Source organism: Nomia melanderi, chromosome 11, assembly GCF_051020985.1.
Source record: "Nomia melanderi isolate GNS246 chromosome 11, iyNomMela1, whole genome shotgun sequence".
Lineage (NCBI taxonomy): Eukaryota > Metazoa > Arthropoda > Insecta > Hymenoptera > Halictidae > Nomia > Nomia melanderi.
Genome location: NC_135009.1, coordinates 12,020,068 through 12,035,863, shown reverse-complemented (window position 1 = coordinate 12,035,863; position 15,796 = coordinate 12,020,068). Strand labels below are relative to the sequence as shown.

Below are 15,796 nucleotides of genomic sequence, written 5' to 3'. Positions count from 1 at the left end.
TGATAGCGGGATTGTTTCTTTGGAGCTACGTGGCTTTTGGAGGGATCGTGGCTGAAGCTACTGATCTGGTACGCTAGGTTGGTAGGCAACGAGGATGGTGTTCTTGTTTTCGTATGCATTGATCCGAGTTCGAAGGAGTTTCCTGAGCTCTGTTGTGTAGGATTTTAGAATTGCAGCTGATTCTATTGACTGATCCTGCAACTGGCGCGCGACGCTAGGCGCCATTGATATCAACGAGAATGACACGGGTAGGGATTCTTTCCTCTGAACCTTTGTGTCCAGCTGTTGTCACATGTGGTTGCAAGGTGTTTCGCGCGGGATTTTTGCGTAGGGTTTCGGAGGAATTGTACCAACGTCTAGATTCTTCGTCGAGAATAGCCTCGTCCGGGGTTGAACGACACCGCGGCGCCGACGTTTGATCTCGTGATGAGGCTGGCTGGGATGGATGACGATTGCACGGGGATGCATTAAGACTTCAGCTTGTTTTTGGAAATTCGTTTGTTTTACCTGTTGTTTGACACTAGATTTACGGAAATTTACTATACAGTTTGTTCTATCATTCTCAGAAAGATACTCGTTCATTTAGGTCTTGAAATTAGAGATTCGAACATAGACAATAGGATACGTACTTATATAACTGCATCGATCAAAATTGACCCAAACATTTAGCAAATAATGCTGATAAAATCCAATATGAGTCAAACTGACTCCGCAAATCTAGCGTTGAAAGACGATTGTCCGATAATCTGTTTAACCCCTTGCCGTACAATAACGAGTGAGACTCATGAAGATTTCTAGACTAACTTAACAACAATCGATGTTATTCATTACCCACTGATCAAAGCGGACAACTATTTTGCTATTATCATTGTATCATCTTCAAATAAAATTTCCACTCGAAGTAGAATGGACAATTTTGTTGCATTTATTCCAAATTGTCGATAGTAAAATGATACACGAGCTTAGTGGCGAAAGTAAATAGTACGCCAAGTCAGGTACTATCGTGTGTCATAGAAAGATTCTTACTCCCTATTGTTCCAAGAATAATCGAATAATAATAACGAACGGAAACGAAAGCTCTCGAAGAACACGATCGTTCGCTGGCTGAGTCAGTGCTAACCGAGAGAGCTACCGTTATGCGAATACTTTACTCAGTCACCGGGGTGGAATAATTCCAACGAAAATCAATGACGTCGGCCGGTTCACATCGACGCGTTCGTTTCAGTTGAAATATTCCCCTACCGGTTGTTACGTTACAAAATTGATAAGAAGCGGCACGACGGCGTCTAGCCGGTTTACCGCAACAAATTTCCGTGGCTATTACCGGACCAGAACGTTTTACGGTCGGCGTGCAAGATAATTCGAAAAGTGACGTCTTTCAGTCTCCATTTTCTACCCAGACACACTCCCGGTCGGTCCCTCCCGTAGGGGGAACCCCTTGCCGCACCGTGACATCGGGTAGAAGACAAGCAATGGAGGGGAAGGGATGGGATCACTGTTGACTCGTTCGCGCACGTTCAATCGCCTCCTTCGTGAACCGTGCAGAGGTGCGCAACGTGCGCTTTATCGCCGGGAAACGTTCACCCCGGCAACGTATCGCGGATTTCTTGCTTCCGTGGCACGGTCGCGTGCGTTCTCCGACATTTCAGAATAATTCAACTTCCGTTTCTTACAGGGGGGAGTACTCTGTATTATTATTCTGTATCGGCAAGGCTGTTTCACCGGGTAGCCACCCTAACGCTGGAACCACTGAGCAATGAAATTGACTGTTTGACTATGTTTCTTATGGAAACGATAAGAGTGTATTGTATGTGATATAAATTAAATGTAACAGTAAAGAAAAATATGAACGGATAAGTGAGTTGGCAAATGAATTATTTCAAAGCTGTCTTTTTGAGTATTTTAGAAGGAAGATGAAGTGGATTTCGAGTTTGAGTTTTGTGCTCAGGAACTTCGAGGTTTTAGTGTTTATGAAAAGATTGCAGATCTGATGGTAGAAATTTTAGGACATGGAAGAAATTGTGGGGTTCGGTAAAGCAAAGTCAGGAGAAACAGATGATCAGGATAGTTTGATGGTGAGTAAGAGGTGGTTAGTCACAAGTGAAAGCACCGTGGGATTGTAATCGTCGTGATACGGCCCTGAGTATCAGTGTATCATTCGACCCCCTGCTGAAGCAAGCCACAAAGCCAGTGAAACGCTGGGTTAATTTTCCCAAAAGGAAAACGTTGCACAAAGGTATCAGAGAAAGGTCAAATCGTATCAATCCGGATCAGACCGAAATCGTGTCACACTGCGAGTCATTAAATTCCATGTTAATCCACAGATATAGGTAATCGATTGATATCGCGATAAAAAGTCTCAATCAACCCTCGCTTTGTATCTTTCAAAGTTCTGCACCCAGGAAGCAGGACTCATTAACAATTCACTAGAAATAAAGGACAGCTCCATATTCATCTGCATTAACTTTAAAGTGTAACTTTTTAATAACTAATATATAATCGGAACCCAAGAAAATTGACATTCATTAAATTTCAATTAACCCCTTGCACTCGGAAGATTCTTCGCTAGATACGAGTCTTTCAGAAGCCAATGCAATTAAGTTCATTCTTCGATATTTTCTGATTTCCGTCAATTTTAATGAAATAAGTAATATTTTTAATTATTCTGTTTTCTAGACAGCGACTGATATTCGTAATTCACTAATGAAACGTTGATTAACTCGTCAGTATTAAGTAGAAACGATACATGGAAATCAAGGAATAGAACTGTCTCGTCTCGATAGAATTTAACGTTTCAAATTCAATATTAAATTCGACGTCGAATATCAAATGTTACAATATCGCTGGTGGAATCAAACGACGACTGTGCATCGTCTCTCGAGCGCAAAGGGTTAATTTCTCGCGCGTGCCGAATGTCAATCGACTACCCGGTAATCCGGAGTTGCGCACCTCTGCTGGTACACAGATACCGCGGTCTCCCGACGTTTCTCGTCCGAGTGAGACTGACGCGACCACTGTGTTTCCATTGGTCAACCCCAGCAGCGTCTTAAGCCACCGCGCTTTCAATTGCACGCGTACAGGCACACGCTGCACACGTACACGGGATTTCTTGCCGGCGCGACTTGAAAATGCAGCCGGAGCACCGGAGAAACGGCGGTCCTGAAACGGATCGATTTTATATAGGCTACGAATGACAACCGAGAAGAACGTTTCACAAAACCGTGCTCGCCGACGTTCAACCCCTCGCAGCCGGGAGCCCGGATTATACCCGACATCAAACTTTTATTCAATACTAATTAGCTTCTTCAAATCCTTCGATTGAATCGCCTTTTTCTTACCGCGCACGTTTCCACGTGAATAACTAAAAGCGAAACGCTGTAGGGGTCGCCAATGGCATTCGATATTTTAGCGACGCTGCGGGGATCACCGGTAAGCCCCGATGAAATCGGCTACCGCGGCTCATTTAACTGGTTCACTTTCATTTAATGAAGAATACGGCTCCTACTTGTATCGAGACGTGAAACTACAAACGTTTGACCCGTACAATGCCGAACAATGGTATGCACTGCGCCGCTGGAGAACTATAATATTGAAATACATTTGCACTAGTTAATTCTCTATTTATTTCGCAACATGTTCCTCTCCCAATTAGGTACACTAAGCATCGCTAGCATTAACCCTTTACCGTACAATGACGAGCGAGACTCGCGATGAAGATCTCTAGACGAACTTAATTATTCATTAAACAACTGTTTCGCTATCATCAATATATTATCTCCAAATGAAATGTTCACTTCAAGTAGAATGGAAGATTTTGTTCCAAACTGTCGATAATAAAACGTCGCGCGAGCTTAGCGAAAGTAAACAGTACGCCAAGAAGTTAATACATCGTCAGTATTACGAGGTCCAAAAGCAAAGGAGCTCCAGCGTGTTCCTTATCATCGCGAAAACCGGTTGAACCCCCAAGATGCGAGCCACGATAAAATAATTGACAAAACTCCCCAAGCCGACGATAGGATCTCCGCCGACCGAAAGTCTCCTTTCCAACTCGGAGACTTCAGAAGGGAAGACAAAGGACACGACATTTTCCGATTAGCAAAGTAGCTCCCTCATCGCCGTAAAACCCAACCGAATCGCGAAGTCTCGAGGAAACGGAACGGAACTTCGCCAGCGCGAGATACGCAGACGTCGCGAAGAGCATCGTCGGGGCTCGCGTTTCGCGTGCGCGCGACCCGGCAAGCGAACATTTAATTTTTCTCCCCCGGTGGAACCGTCCGCGCGCCACTTCCACGCGTAACGACGATACCGTCGGCCAGCCGCCGTCAAAGCGGCCCCCGGACGGGGGCTCCTCGCGCGAGTTTTCGACTCATAGGCACTGAAATACATTTATTCGAGCGATTCCCGCTTTTCCTTTGACCGGGCCCGCCGCGCGAGTAGTAGGTCGTGTGTAATCTACACGATATGTTGGGCTAAAAAGCAGACTGGTGCGCGGGCGGTAAGCCCGGTGGAGGAACGAAGGAAAAAGGAAAAAGCCAGGAGCCAGAGGGAAAGAGAGAGAGAGAGAGAGAAGTGATACATAGCGCCAGGCCACTCTGTGTGCACGAGCTACCTCAAAGTCTATCTAGATTCCAACGTTTCTGCCATTCCTTTTTTCGTCTTCCCGTTCCAGTCGTTTTCGTGGGAAGGGACCTGCATCGCGGCCGATCTCCTAACCCAGGCCCCAGGCGTCTATATACACACCGGCGTAAATATATCCTCTCCTTTTCGAGCTCACTCTCTCCCGCCCCCTTTCTCTCTGTCCCACCAGCTGGCCCGTTCCCTTTCTCCGTCTCTTTTTATCCGCTACCTACTCCCCCGGCCGCTTTCTTGATCTCCGCCGGTCGAATGAGAAAGCTATTTGCGGAAGATATGGGTCGGCCACCCCGGAATGGAGAGGTTGCTCGGCTTGACTCTCTCGCTCGCTCTTTTTTTTCTCCTAGCCTCGGCGCTACCACCCCCGGCAAAGGCGTGCACCTTTATGAAAACGGTTTACGTCGTACAAACGATGAGCAGCGCGGCTCCATTACACGGCCGGCGTTCAACCGGCGCGCGGACGTCCTAGCGCCAACGCGCCCTTTGTAACCCCTAATCGTTCAGTTTTGTCGGGAGCTAACTGGACGGCCCGACGTTGAGGACGCCGCTTCGACGGTGCGAAATGGGATCTGCGACTCGTCGCGAGACTGACGAGATTTCGGTGATTTATTGCACGATTCTGTTTCTTCGAAGGAGCCTCGTGGGATTTTCCGGGGATGGTAAGCCGGGATTGGGGATGTATCGGGAAGATTGATCTTAGCGCTCTTGAACAGAGGTTTGAGAAGCTCGAGTGGTTTATTGTTTCACTCCCGTTTCTTGGGAAACACGGGCGAGATTTATAGAAACGTCGCGACGAATCCTAATATTCATCCCCCGTGGATGGAGGGAACTCGCGGAGTTCGACGGTTTTTAGTCTAAACTCGGCGTTGCCGAGTAAGCTGATGAGATCCTCGAGCAAGATCCATCCACGTTCATCCCCTAATCCGAAGGACTTTACTTCGAATCAGAAATTTCCAGTTAGCGAAGTTTCCACGTCAAACAATCCCCGCTAACGACGTTCCGTTACTCCATTATCCTTTCGATCGCACGAATCTCGCGATCGCACATTCACCCTCAACATTCCGGCGTTCGGTCTAACAACGTGGCCGAAAGTTCATCTGACCTCCGCCATCGGATCCGACTCGCCGCGCGTCCCGAGCCAGCCGAAGGGTTAAACGAGCCTCCCAGCCCCTGAATATTTCACGTCGAGATAAGGATTCCGCCCCGATGATGCATCTGTTCCGACGTTTTCCTCGAGCGGTCGCCATGGCGACAGCGCCACGCGGGTCCTCCGATTTTCTTTGTTTACCCCTGGCGAGCGACGTAAGAAAATAACGTCGGGGCCGGGGAAAGAGAGAAAGTACAACCCCCCGTCCAACATCCCGGCCAGGTTACGTCGTACAAGTTGCTCTTCTCATTGTTAAATGAATGGGACAGGGGGCGGGGGCCGGCCGGGTAGGCGGAGCACAAAGAACCTACGATTTCAAGGGGATGATTTCCCAATGTGGATCGGCCAGGACAGGCGGAATAACGAGCAAGGAAGAATTCACGAGGCTACTTGACGCTAATTGCGCGGGACGCTTATCGTTGCATTTACTCGCGGGATCAGACTATTGAGTGTATGTATATGCATCACAAACACCCGACCGCTCGAGTGGCCTGACTAATGATCGTGGAGAGAAAAAAGAAAGCGGAGAAAAGGCGAAACGAAAATGGAGGGCGAATATAACAACCTCCGATAGTCTCTTGCAATCCAATGGCCACCACCGCGGAGTAAGGAATACGTAAGGAGTAAGTTTTGCAAACAAGTCTTCGAGTTGCATACCCTGTTATCCGAACACACGCTATTGCGCTGCGATCGCCGAGGTAGATCAGTTACGAAAAATCTGAACCAGGGTGGAACAACCCTTGAATTGTTCCTCTTTCATATTTTCTTCGAACTAGTCTTGGAATTCAGCGAATAAACCGTCCGTCTATTTAACACTAGAACTACCTAGCACTCGAACCTTCTTTTAAAGCAATAGAACTATTTTATCGATAGAATATAAAATTTCAAATTCAATATTAAATACAACGTCGAATATCAAATGTTATAATTCTGTCTATCTGTTTAACACTAGAACTACCGAGCACTTGAACCGTCTTTCGAACATTTCTTTATGAAAGCTGTTAGCGTGAATTTATTAAGATTCCAGCTGGCTTATATTTCAGTTTACGTATTGATAAATCAGCTTCGTTAATTTCTTAAAGAAGTGTCCGTACCTTTGCAGTAATTCTACAAGAAGAAATTAGGAATTGATGGTTTCGATCCATCTGGTAGTTCTAGCGTTAACCTCTTGCCCTATAATGGCGAGCAGAACTTTGTAGTTTCGACTTGTTACGTGTAACCACATTCGTGTATCGACGAATGGTAGTATTGAAAGTGAGAGGAGGAGTCAGGTTAGCCTCGTAGCGATACGCGGACTGTAATTTTAGGCGATGAAACTCGCTGTCTAGCGAAACAGCATAGAAACAAGGGTTTCCGTCGAGTATCTCGTTGATTTTGCTTGGTAACACGAAACTATATCGGCGAATAGGAAATCAGTATCGAAAACGAGACGGAGGAACACGAGAACTGACTAATTAGGTTAAAACACGAAAACTGACCAATTAGGCCCGCATTCCTCAGCCTAGCCATCGAGTGATCTCCCAACAGGATACGCGCGTCGCGGGATGTTTGTTTTTTCCCATTTCGGTTTCTCTTTTCGTCCCTCTCCCTTTGCAGACCTCTTTTTTTCTATTTCCCTTCCCTTGCCACTTTTTCATTCGTTACTCAGTCGCGATAGTGGGACCTCGTTAATTCGCGTGTGGAAATAAAAAGGGTAGAGGGACGGGGAGAGGCGAGGCCGCTGTGTACGCGGGAAGTGCCGTAATGGATCGTAGAGTCACTTGAACTTTCGAGACAAGAGATATCGCTCGGAGTCATCGAGGCACGTGGGTGATGAAAAGATCAATGTATGAAACCGTCTCGGCTTCCACTTTAATCGTCGCGAGCGAGGTTAACGTTCACCGTTAAGTTTGTCTTTTCATTCATTTAGTTTCGTTTCTGTTGTTATTTTAATTGGACCGACGTTCGACGACTGGGCGTGCCAACCCCGAGCGATCCGTTGTTTCCCGATGTAAAGAGGATCACCGCTGCGAGATACGTTATCGATCAACGGGAAAATAATAAAAAGAATTCATTCACCTCGGTCTTGTTTCATACTTTCAAACGGGAATCAAGTAAATTGCTCGATAACACGCTGCGTTCCAATAAATTGTACAACTCGTAAGTCGGGAGCCTGTAGCAAAACCTGATAGAACTTCCATTCTACACGAAGTTCGATTAAACACTTCACCCTCCGCAGTTCAGAAATACTCGACATTCCCTAACAAGACACGGACGTTCCTTAAGACACCAAGAAATCACAAGTAGATTAAAGCTATATTTCAATAGCTCACGCTTGAAACTTTCGAATCTTGCCAGGTAAAACCATGTAGCTAAGAATCATCCCTCGAGCACACAGGATCACCAAAGGAAACCGATGCCGATGGATTCCCAGAGTTCTCAGCTCATAAAACCGACGTTCGCATAAACAGCGAACGCTACAAAACCAAAGAAAACTGCCCTTCCATCGGAATCTCCGCGAAAACCTCGGCCCGATAAACAGAGGGACACGGGAAGTATCGGGAATAGCCGCGGAACGAGTCCGCGGTCGCCCATCGCGTGCAAACGCCAATTAAAAAAGAGAGAAAGGGGGAAAGGGGCGGGGAGGAGGGAATAAAAGGAGCGAGAGCAAACATTGTTCTCGCGGAGCGCGAACGGTGGACCGACCGCACGGGATCGGAGGATGTTAGGTGGAAATATCGCGGAACGATTTTTCGTTAGAGAAAGCCGACTCCGCTCGGTGTGTTCCGCGCAAAATAAAATCGGACCCTAAATAGCACGTCTGGCGAGGGGTTAAAACACCCGTTGGAAATAAAAAAGGCGCTGCACGCGCGCGCCCGTTCTGCATAACGGCATGCGTGCGTGCCTTCCCCCCTACCCTCGCGCCGACCCGTTCCCCGTCGTTCACCGTCCGTGTGCGTACACACGCGTGGAACTTTATGGCGGACATGTGTGTACAAATTTCGAATGATACACTCGCCTCGATTGATCCGCGTGTGTCCCCCTGCGCCCGACTCCTGGAAAAACGAGGGAAAAAACAATTCGCCGTAGACCGTGCGCTCGTGAAACATTAACAGTTCTCGGCGCTGGTTCATTGAATAATTAACCGCCCGCGCTACGATTTGTTTATTTATCAGCTGTTCACAATTGCGGCCGACGCGACTAGTTCTGTTGTCGATGATTCCGCGAAAGTTGGGACGTTCTCGGTGTTGTGGTGCGGTTTGTAGCGATCGGTAAGCGGGGAGGTTTCGTTTGAAATGGGAAGGGCTTCGCTATTTCGATCAACTTCCGGTTTTTAATATATTCAGTGCATGCGCCGCATATGGCGGATGCTAATTTTTAGGAGAAAATATTTTTAAGCGGCATATGGCGAGAATGGTGTACGTTACGAGGCACCGAAAACGTGAAGAAACGATATCGAGATATATAGAAAGTACGAAAAACTGCGGTGTAACTTGACCCTTCGCGGACGAAGATTCTTTGGAACACTCGGAACCTTTAGCAGATGAAGCTAAATTATATATCGATTGTTTAAATAATTAAAAGGAGGAATTACGTACTGATCTTTCGCCGTTTGAGTAATTAAATCGTTTGCTACGTACTGTTTCAAATATGAAAATTTGATCTCGTCGAAATGATATTCGTTCGCAAAGGGTTAATATTTCGATTAAAAAATCAATACAGTTCATAAGTGATATATCGACGAAATTTCCACGGCACGTGTTAACCCTTTGCACTCGGAAGTTTTTCATTAGAAATACTTCAACATTTTCTGATGAGATAAAGACGATATTTCGTGGAACTCGCAGACATCACACGTACATTGAGGAACAAAGCCATTTTATTTCAATATTCCTCAAATTGACGCATTATACAAGATATTTATAGTATTAAACATCAAACTTTATAGTTTTACAGTGTAAAATCAAATGTTGAGTGAGAGTCAAAGGGTTAACCCTTCGCACTCAAAATTGTTTCGCCAGATATTCCTCATTTCCTAATGAAATATCACTGATACGTTTCATAATTAATATTAATATAAATATTACAGAAATTAAGGTATAGAACAATTCTATTTTAACGTCATGGATAATTACGTTAAACGAAATTTACTATTCAACATCGAACTTTGTAATTTTGCTGTATCAAACCAAATGGCTCGCCTCTCGAGTGCAAAGGTTAATGGTACCACGAACAATACTGCAAAAACCGTACAAAAACTGAGCGATCTTTGAATCCCTGTTTAATCAAAAATCAAACAACACGCCGCTTCGCCTCATCCCGAGTCCGGCTCGATGTTACAATGTACAATGGAAGAAATTCCAATTAACCCGAGGATCGTGGACCGGCAATGATCCGGGCACCGATTTCACCGTGGCGCCTGTCGCCCGACGAAACACTGGGAAACGTAGCCGGGGAAAGGTTTTAAAATTAGCCGGAACGCCGCGGAAAGTTTCAAGAACTTACAAATTGTCTGAATGGCGGCTGCCGCCGCGGCGCGCCGCGCCGGGTGGACCGTTATGTCCCGAGCTTAAAAACCGAGGCTGATTATTTCATTGAATTTAATTGAAGCCGGTGCACGTCTGCGGATCGGACGATAAGGAGTCAGTGACATCGGCTTGAAACGGAAAACCGGGGCTGGGAACATTCGTGCAGGATTACTGGCAATTACTGGCGACGTTGTCGTAACAGATGTAAAAAAATCGTTTTCAGATGATTAACACAGTGCGTACCGGTTAATTCTTGGAAAACTGGCCGATTTCTCGATGAGATCAACTTATAAGTTCGTGATGCGTCACTATATGAGAAATATTCAAATATCTTATTATTTCATAAGTATTGAACAAGTAATCGGTTCTAATAAAATTGAATATTCCTTTAAATGGCGTGGCAGTTCGCAAAATTACGATAGGTTTAAATGAAAACGAGATTTCTCGTTTCTGGTACGCAATGTGTTGACCTTTAACTACTCGCGCCCTGAATTTTCACCTAACTACCCGAGTATTCTGTACACTACATGTACCATTGTGTGGCTGAGTGCATATATTATTGTACTGGGACAAGAAAATACATCATCTCGATGAATTATGCTGTTTAGTAGGAATATAACCATAAATGGATATAATAATTGATAATGAACAAAGAGAAACTGATGAAATTGATTTTACATTATTATTCGCTTCGTTCGTCATTCTTGCATGAATTCCATGTAATGTGGTCATGTTATTTGCATACTGATTTATTGCAACTACCGCAGATGATTATTGTAACTCGATTCTTCTTTCTACCACTTCTTAATTACTAAGCTCGCGTAAAATTTGACTATCAACGATTTGGAACGACAGAATCGTCCATTCTATTTTAACACTAGAACTACCAGATGGGTCAGTTTGATTCCTGATTTCTTTTTATACGATTACTGAGAAGGTACAGATGCTTCTCTGAGAAATCATTAACACGTTCACGCCGGCGTGTACCATTGATGGCTCATTAGACGGTGTGTAGCATGAAATATGTGGCTCGTCAAATGGTGCGGTAATTAGAAAACATAGCCATACAGTTGAGAATTGATTTACTTATTGATCATTTCAATATTTTTATCAATTTTGAGAATTCAGTCGCCAAATGGGAAAAAGTGAAAATTACAGTGCCGGTGTGAATGTGTTAATGAAGCTTTAGTAATACCTACACTGAAATATAAACCAATTGAAATCTTAATAAATATACAGTTAGAAGTTTTATAAAGAAATTTGAAAAAGTCAGTTAAGTGTTACTTCGAGTGTTAACGCTATTTCCACCGTGTCAAAAGTCATCTTTTGAAGTTTTAACTTAAAGTTATTTTAACTAATAATTTGTCCTCAATTGAATTTTGAACACTTCCTGTAGTTAATTTTATAATCGTCATTGGAAAAGTCGAAAGTCAATTCAGAATGTACGAGTAAACTCGGAAAATAATTTTAACCCTTGGTACTAGGTTGTTTTCTAATCTATCAGCAACTGCAAATAATATTTATAGTATTCCTAGCGAAAATTATAAATGCTATAACATTTCTTCGATCTTTTATTTTCCTTCTTAGTACAAAATTCGGATGTGTGGAAAATCGAATAATTTTAGGGTAGTTTCCTAAGATTCATTAAAATATTTAATATTATAACTGGTGCAATATTGGAGCCTACAGAGTTCAAAGGGTTAGGATAAAATTTCAGGTGCCATTTGACATCTTCGGTAGAAATAGTGTTAACTGAAAACTTCATTTAAAGAAAATACAGTATTAATAACAAAATAGTTTGTTGCTTCGAGTTATTGGACGATGAACGACATTGATTTTTGTTAAATTCATCTAGAAATCTTCGTCTCGACTCACTCGTCATTGTATGGTAAAAAGTTCAACCCGACGACTTCTTTTTTTCATTATTTTTATTTTCGTTTCCCTCATTTCGTCAGAAGGGGATTAAAGGGGATTAATTATGTGAGCCGCGCTCTGAAGCGCAATTTCGCTTTTTAATTAAATCGATGCCGTTGCGAGACGCTGGTGTATAAGTAATAAATTCTTTCCGTTTGCGCTCGAACGGGCGTACGGGCCGAGCGGCACGAATCAGTTGGGCGTGTGAGAGTCGCCAAGCGCTATGTTGACGCTGTCAGTTGAACGAGTCGTACGCGCGAGACTCTTTTGATATTAGTTCTCTTACAATTCGCTAATGGTTATGCTGACGATAGAGAAATCTCGATCGTTCTTGTGTTAGAAATATTCTTATGCGATCGGAAAATTGTTTGAAAATTCCACAGGAAAATAATATACTGGAATAATTTAACACTATTTCTACGGAAGGTGTCAACAGCACCTTTCGAAACTTGAACTTAACCCTTCGCATTCGGAAGTATTTCGTTAGAAATACTTAATATTTTCTAACTAGACAAAAACGATGTTTTTTGAAATTAATTCAAAGAGAAATCACAGGTAAATTGAGAAACAAAGCTTTTTTACACATAGTTCAATATTAAATATCAAATTTTATAATTTTGCTGAATCAAATCGAATGGTGACTGAGAGTCACCTCTCGAGTGCAAAGGGTTAAAATTATTTTCTCAGTCTAATCATTTTTCCTCAATGGAATTTTGGACATTTCCTATACTTAATTGTATAATCTTTATTGAAAAAGTCGAGAAGTCAATTAGGAAAATAATTGTAAGTTCAAATTTCAAAGGGTGATTTTTAGCATCTTCGGTAGAAATAGTGTTAATATTCGGTCCTGTTTACAACGCTCATGGGTAGATGTAACGCAACTGAAAACGGGAAATCCGACATCCGGTCGTCCGACGATAGCGCGGCAATATCTTAATTACATTCTGATATTATATTTCATTGTCACACATTTAACCCTCGCGTCGGTAACTGAATATATATTTGCAACTTGAACAATTATAAACTACATTAGATTTCCCTTTTCTCAAAGATATAAGGTCAACCAAGAGGACAACGAAAAGATTGAAATTAGAATACCGTGGAAATCAAATAAACAGGATAAGTTGAGTTTTCATTGTTTTTATTCAATTGCGTTAATCACTAGTTATGAAGTACTAATTAAAATAAAGTCGAATAAGAATATTGTGAAAATCATAGTTTTTAATTTTAATTAATACTTCCTAACCAGCGATTAACGTAAGACTGAACAAAAACAATGAAAACCCAACAGATCCTACGACGCTTGTCACGCTATAGCGTAAAGTACAGCTTACCGATACAAAAACAGAATTCGCAGCCCGTAACGATAATTATCGAAGACTATTTGAAACTGGCAGTTGGGAAACTTATCAAAAGATAAACCGTCGTGGAAAGAAGTAACCGATCACGGGCTTACCTTCCTCTCGTAGTCTAAGTTCGGCACGGCCAGCCAGGGTAACTCGGCAACGTGCGCGTGAAAGCTTTCCTCGAAGTCGAGCACGTCGGCTACGTTACTCCATAAAACCACGTGCACGATCTCGAACTTTTTCCTTCTTTCTCTTTCCTTGCCGGGGTTCTCGGCGTCCCGGTCGTTCTCCGTGTGCGACGACGACGACGACGACGACGACGACGCGTTGACACTCGCGTACAGTTCGAGCAGCTGACGCGTGAAATCGTCGCACGTAGCACCGGGATTAATGAAACTAAAGTACACACCGATCACCTCACAAATCGGCCGGCCCTCCTCGTCGACGAGGGAGCCGCTCGCGTCGCACGGTTTCGTGTCCTGCTGATTAACCTGACTGCACCGCGACAATTGTTTACCGAACAGCCTGTGTTGCCAGCAGATCGGTTTCGCGGTAGCCGCAGGTGACTTTTTCGTTATGTTCCCCGAGGCGGATGATGCCTGCTCGCTGTAACACGCGGCCATCGCACGTAACAATCGAACCGCTTCATTCACCGGCGACCGAGCACCGACCGACCTCGCACGTTTTCCACACCGGCCCTGACTCGAGAACTCGTCGCTCCTGGTTCCCGTCAACGACGACTGATTCACGTTTCGCTGACTCGCAGCCCGCGACCAATCGCGAACCGTTCGATCCGGTCCGAGCCGACCGCCTCCGAACCGCCCCGACGAAAACGCGCTTTTCTTCCGTCGGACGGAATCCGCACCGATACGTCCGGAAACGACGCCTGTTATGAGGATGGAATGATTAAAAAATATTCGTGTACAGATTTTGAATGACGGTTAACGATGACACATGTATGGATACAATGTGCGTTGGTTTTTGGAATATTCTGTAGGTTGGAGTTTGTTCGATTGATTACTGTATTCGCAGGGAATAAGGAGATACCGATAGAAATATTAGTATATGATAAATTGTACTCGGATTAAAGGTTTTTTTGTTATATTGAGAATTTTGGTTTTCGTCGATGCGTTCGATTTAGAATTTATGATGATTATGTGGGTATTCCGGTTCTGGTGTAATGGTTATTTTGTGTGAGAAACGAGCGGGGTTTTGTTATATGGATTATATTTTTATTGATTATTGCGATTTTAGTTATTTATTCCTCTGAGTAATTGAATTTTTAACTGAGTTAATTGAAGTTGGCTGATTATGTTTTCTTCGATGTGCAACGGAATCGATACTGAGTAGCTTGTATCGTTGATCGATAGTGAAGATTATATCGCTGGAAATTTGAAGGAAATATTATAACCTAATAAAAATAGGAACCGCAAATATTAATATATTCTGAAAGTGTCAGTTAATTTGAAAATAGGAATTTAGATTATGGATGGTGTACAAATAAGAAATGTACGTACTGTTAATATTTTCTATTGAATAATTAAATATTAATTTCTAACCTATTCCCATATTACTGTGCGTATTGGTAAATGTTGTTATTTTGTAGTATAAGGATTTTATACTTCTGTATAATCAAATATCTGAAGCATGTTTCCAACGCTGTACGAACACATTTATGTCAAGGAACATTTCTGCAGAGGAGGTATATTCATATAAATATAAGTTACTTGTAATATATTATTGTTTAAGTTCATGAAAAACTGACTTAGTTATTATAAATTCTCATACACGTTCCCCTGCAAGAAAGTATTCTTTGCAATAATAATGTTTTTTTCTAACTTTGTCATTTTATAGGAAGTCTGTGTGAGAAAATGTGCAGACAAGCATATTCGTGCAAATCAAAAAACAATGGAAATATTTATGGAATTACAGCCTGCTATCGTACAAAAGAGAATAGCAGAAGTTCAACAAACTCAAGCAGCTTTAGAAGAACAAATGCAAGCTCAAAATACTTGAAAATAACGCATATTTAGTTTTATATAAATGAATTGGTTTGCATTATATGTATTTTAGAATGTTTTTTGAAGTAATATGCTTGAAAACAAATTTTTTAGACCAATTGTTTTACAATAGGTATACTTCAAACTGTATAAAGAATGTTTATTTATTATTATCCACTGCCACCTATATTGATACTTATCAATACATCAGAACATCATTTTAAACAAACTGAGAATAACTTGCTCTCC

General features: G+C 43.0%; 2 protein-coding genes across 2 annotated transcripts in view; one reads left to right on the top strand and one right to left on the bottom strand.

Moving 5' to 3' along the window:
- Nucleotides 1–14,440, bottom strand: part of LOC116430680 (nucleoredoxin) — a 25,832-nt gene extending 11,392 nt beyond the window's left edge. Inside the window, exon 1 of the mRNA XM_031985149.2 lies at nucleotides 13,658–14,440. Within this exon, the coding sequence (XP_031841009.1) occupies nucleotides 13,658–14,170 (513 nt within the window). The 5' untranslated portion in view covers nucleotides 14,171–14,440. The remainder of the gene's footprint in view (nucleotides 1–13,657) is intronic.
- LOC116430681 (mitochondrial import inner membrane translocase subunit Tim10 B) lies at nucleotides 14,417–15,796 on the top strand. The gene is made up of 3 exons (XM_031985150.2): nucleotides 14,417–15,056; nucleotides 15,154–15,249; nucleotides 15,402–15,796. The coding sequence occupies exons 1-3, from the start codon at nucleotides 15,033–15,035 to the stop codon at nucleotides 15,561–15,563; spliced, it is 282 nt and encodes a 93-aa protein (XP_031841010.1). The 5' UTR covers nucleotides 14,417–15,032; the 3' UTR covers nucleotides 15,564–15,796.

Bases quoted from the DNA above. Each gene is read 5' to 3' on its own strand.
- LOC116430681 (XM_031985150.2), top strand. From the start codon at position 15,033: ATGGATGGTGTACAAATAAGAAAT. The intron at 15,057-15,153 runs GTACGTACTGTT...GTTATTTTGTAG, and splicing joins ATGGTGTACAAATAAGAAAT to TATAAGGATTTTATACTTCT. The intron at 15,250-15,401 runs GTATATTCATAT...GTCATTTTATAG, and splicing joins GGAACATTTCTGCAGAGGAG to GAAGTCTGTGTGAGAAAATG.